This window comes from Trypanosoma rangeli (genome assembly GCF_003719475.1).
Source record: "Trypanosoma rangeli strain AM80 chromosome Unknown Tra_15.4_contig_00438, whole genome shotgun sequence".
Taxonomy (NCBI): Eukaryota; Euglenozoa; class Kinetoplastea; order Trypanosomatida; family Trypanosomatidae; genus Trypanosoma; species Trypanosoma rangeli.
In genome coordinates, this window is record NW_021706181.1 from 1 (window position 1) to 1,360 (window position 1,360).

General features: G+C 56.2%; 2 protein-coding genes across 2 annotated transcripts in view, besides 1 other annotated feature; both read right to left on the reverse strand.

Moving 5' to 3' along the window:
• Nucleotides 1-46: 46 nt before the first annotated feature.
• Nucleotides 47-65: a microsatellite.
• Nucleotides 66-943: 878 nt separating this feature from the next.
• Nucleotides 944-1,249, reverse strand: TraAM80_08601 (uncharacterized protein; the record flags this gene model as incomplete). Its single annotated transcript, XM_029385344.1, has 1 exon — nt 944-1,249. One exon carries the CDS (start codon nt 1,247-1,249, stop codon nt 944-946), a length of 306 nt encoding a protein of 101 aa, XP_029234813.1.
• A 42-nt stretch (nt 1,250-1,291) lies between these two features.
• The window catches only part of TraAM80_08602 (uncharacterized protein), a gene marked incomplete at both ends in the record, with an annotated part of 549 nt that continues 480 nt past the window's right edge, over nt 1,292-1,360 (reverse strand). Inside the window, one exon of the mRNA XM_029385345.1 lies at nt 1,292-1,360. This exon is cut by the window's right edge and continues 480 nt beyond it. Coding sequence (XP_029234814.1) covers nt 1,292-1,360 — 69 coding nt within the window.

Consider the following 1,360-nt stretch of genomic DNA (forward strand, 5'->3'; position numbering starts at 1 on the left):
GGACGGCGGTGCGGGATCACAGTGTGGTTCAATACACTCGACCACTCCCCCCCCCCCCCGCCCCCATCTGAGAGAGGAGTCATCCCACACCCACACAGCCACAGGCAAACGAATGCATGAAACATACGCTACGATAACCCGGCCCCTTGTGAGGGCAGGAAGTGGCAGTCTTTGGGACCCGCAGCCGCAGCGCCCCTCTGCGCGAACGTGGTGAGAAGCAGGAAGAAGAGCAGAACCAAAGAAACGCACGCACCGACTCCCACCGCGGCGCCGTTGGAAACAAAAACAAAACAACCAGTGAAGGAGCGGGGAAGTTGAACAGAGACCAACGAGGGCCCGCTTCGCCTCACCTGGCTGCACATTTTCTCCAGAGGCTGCCAGAGAAAGAAAAAAAAACACACGACTCGTGTGTCAGAGCCCCCATCGCAGCAACGCAACAACAAAGAGCAGAATGGGGGAGAGACGCAGAAAGCAAAGTCGCCCTTCCCCCACCCCGGATGAATTATTACGCTCCCACACCTCCGTAAAGCAGATATGCATTGGCGACCCAGCACCCGAGGGGCCTCCCCGCACAGAGTTGGAGACTATGCACGAGCCGGGCACCCCCCGCACGCCTACTCCTGCACCTGCACAAAAGGAAGAAACACGCAACGAAGCGACACACGATCAAGTGACAAATGGGGTGCAAATTAATACAACATAAAATTAGGAAAGAAAAGGAACCCAAGTGAAGCATACCACCCCGTCGCGTCTCACCACCAAAAGTAAAACGCGGAAACCAATAGGAGAAGTGAGAGAAACGGAGAGGAGCACAAAGTGTTGTTGGAACTCAGCGAGGCTAACACACAGTGTGGCCTTCGCTTCGCTCCGTTGGTGTCAACTGCCACCACCGCTGCTCCCTTGTCTCTCCGTGTATCGCACTACGACATACACATACCCGACATCAATACAACAACTGCCGTGTCATGTACTCACTTTTCTCGCGGAGACTGCCCAGCACCGGCACCGCCGTGCTCCCTCCCACACTCGAGAAAATTGGCATCGTGTGTCGCAGTCCCCGCACCCACATGAGTAGTGTCATCGAGGGGTTCCCTGCACTCACTGCATTCTTTCCCCAAGGGCCATCCACCTGATCCACAAGCAAGCACTCACTCAGGACCATCGCATCCCCATTTCCCTTCCCCTCTTCAAGACAGCGGTGTGGCTCCTTTAACTCCTCACGATTCAGCTTCGCATACTTCCAGTGCATGTGGGCGCAGGAGAGAAAAAACCGTCACGCTCTCTCCGGGCGTCACAAGCAATGGAACCTGCACACAAGCACGCCCCAAACAGACAGCAACACCCCGCTTTGCTTCCTCCC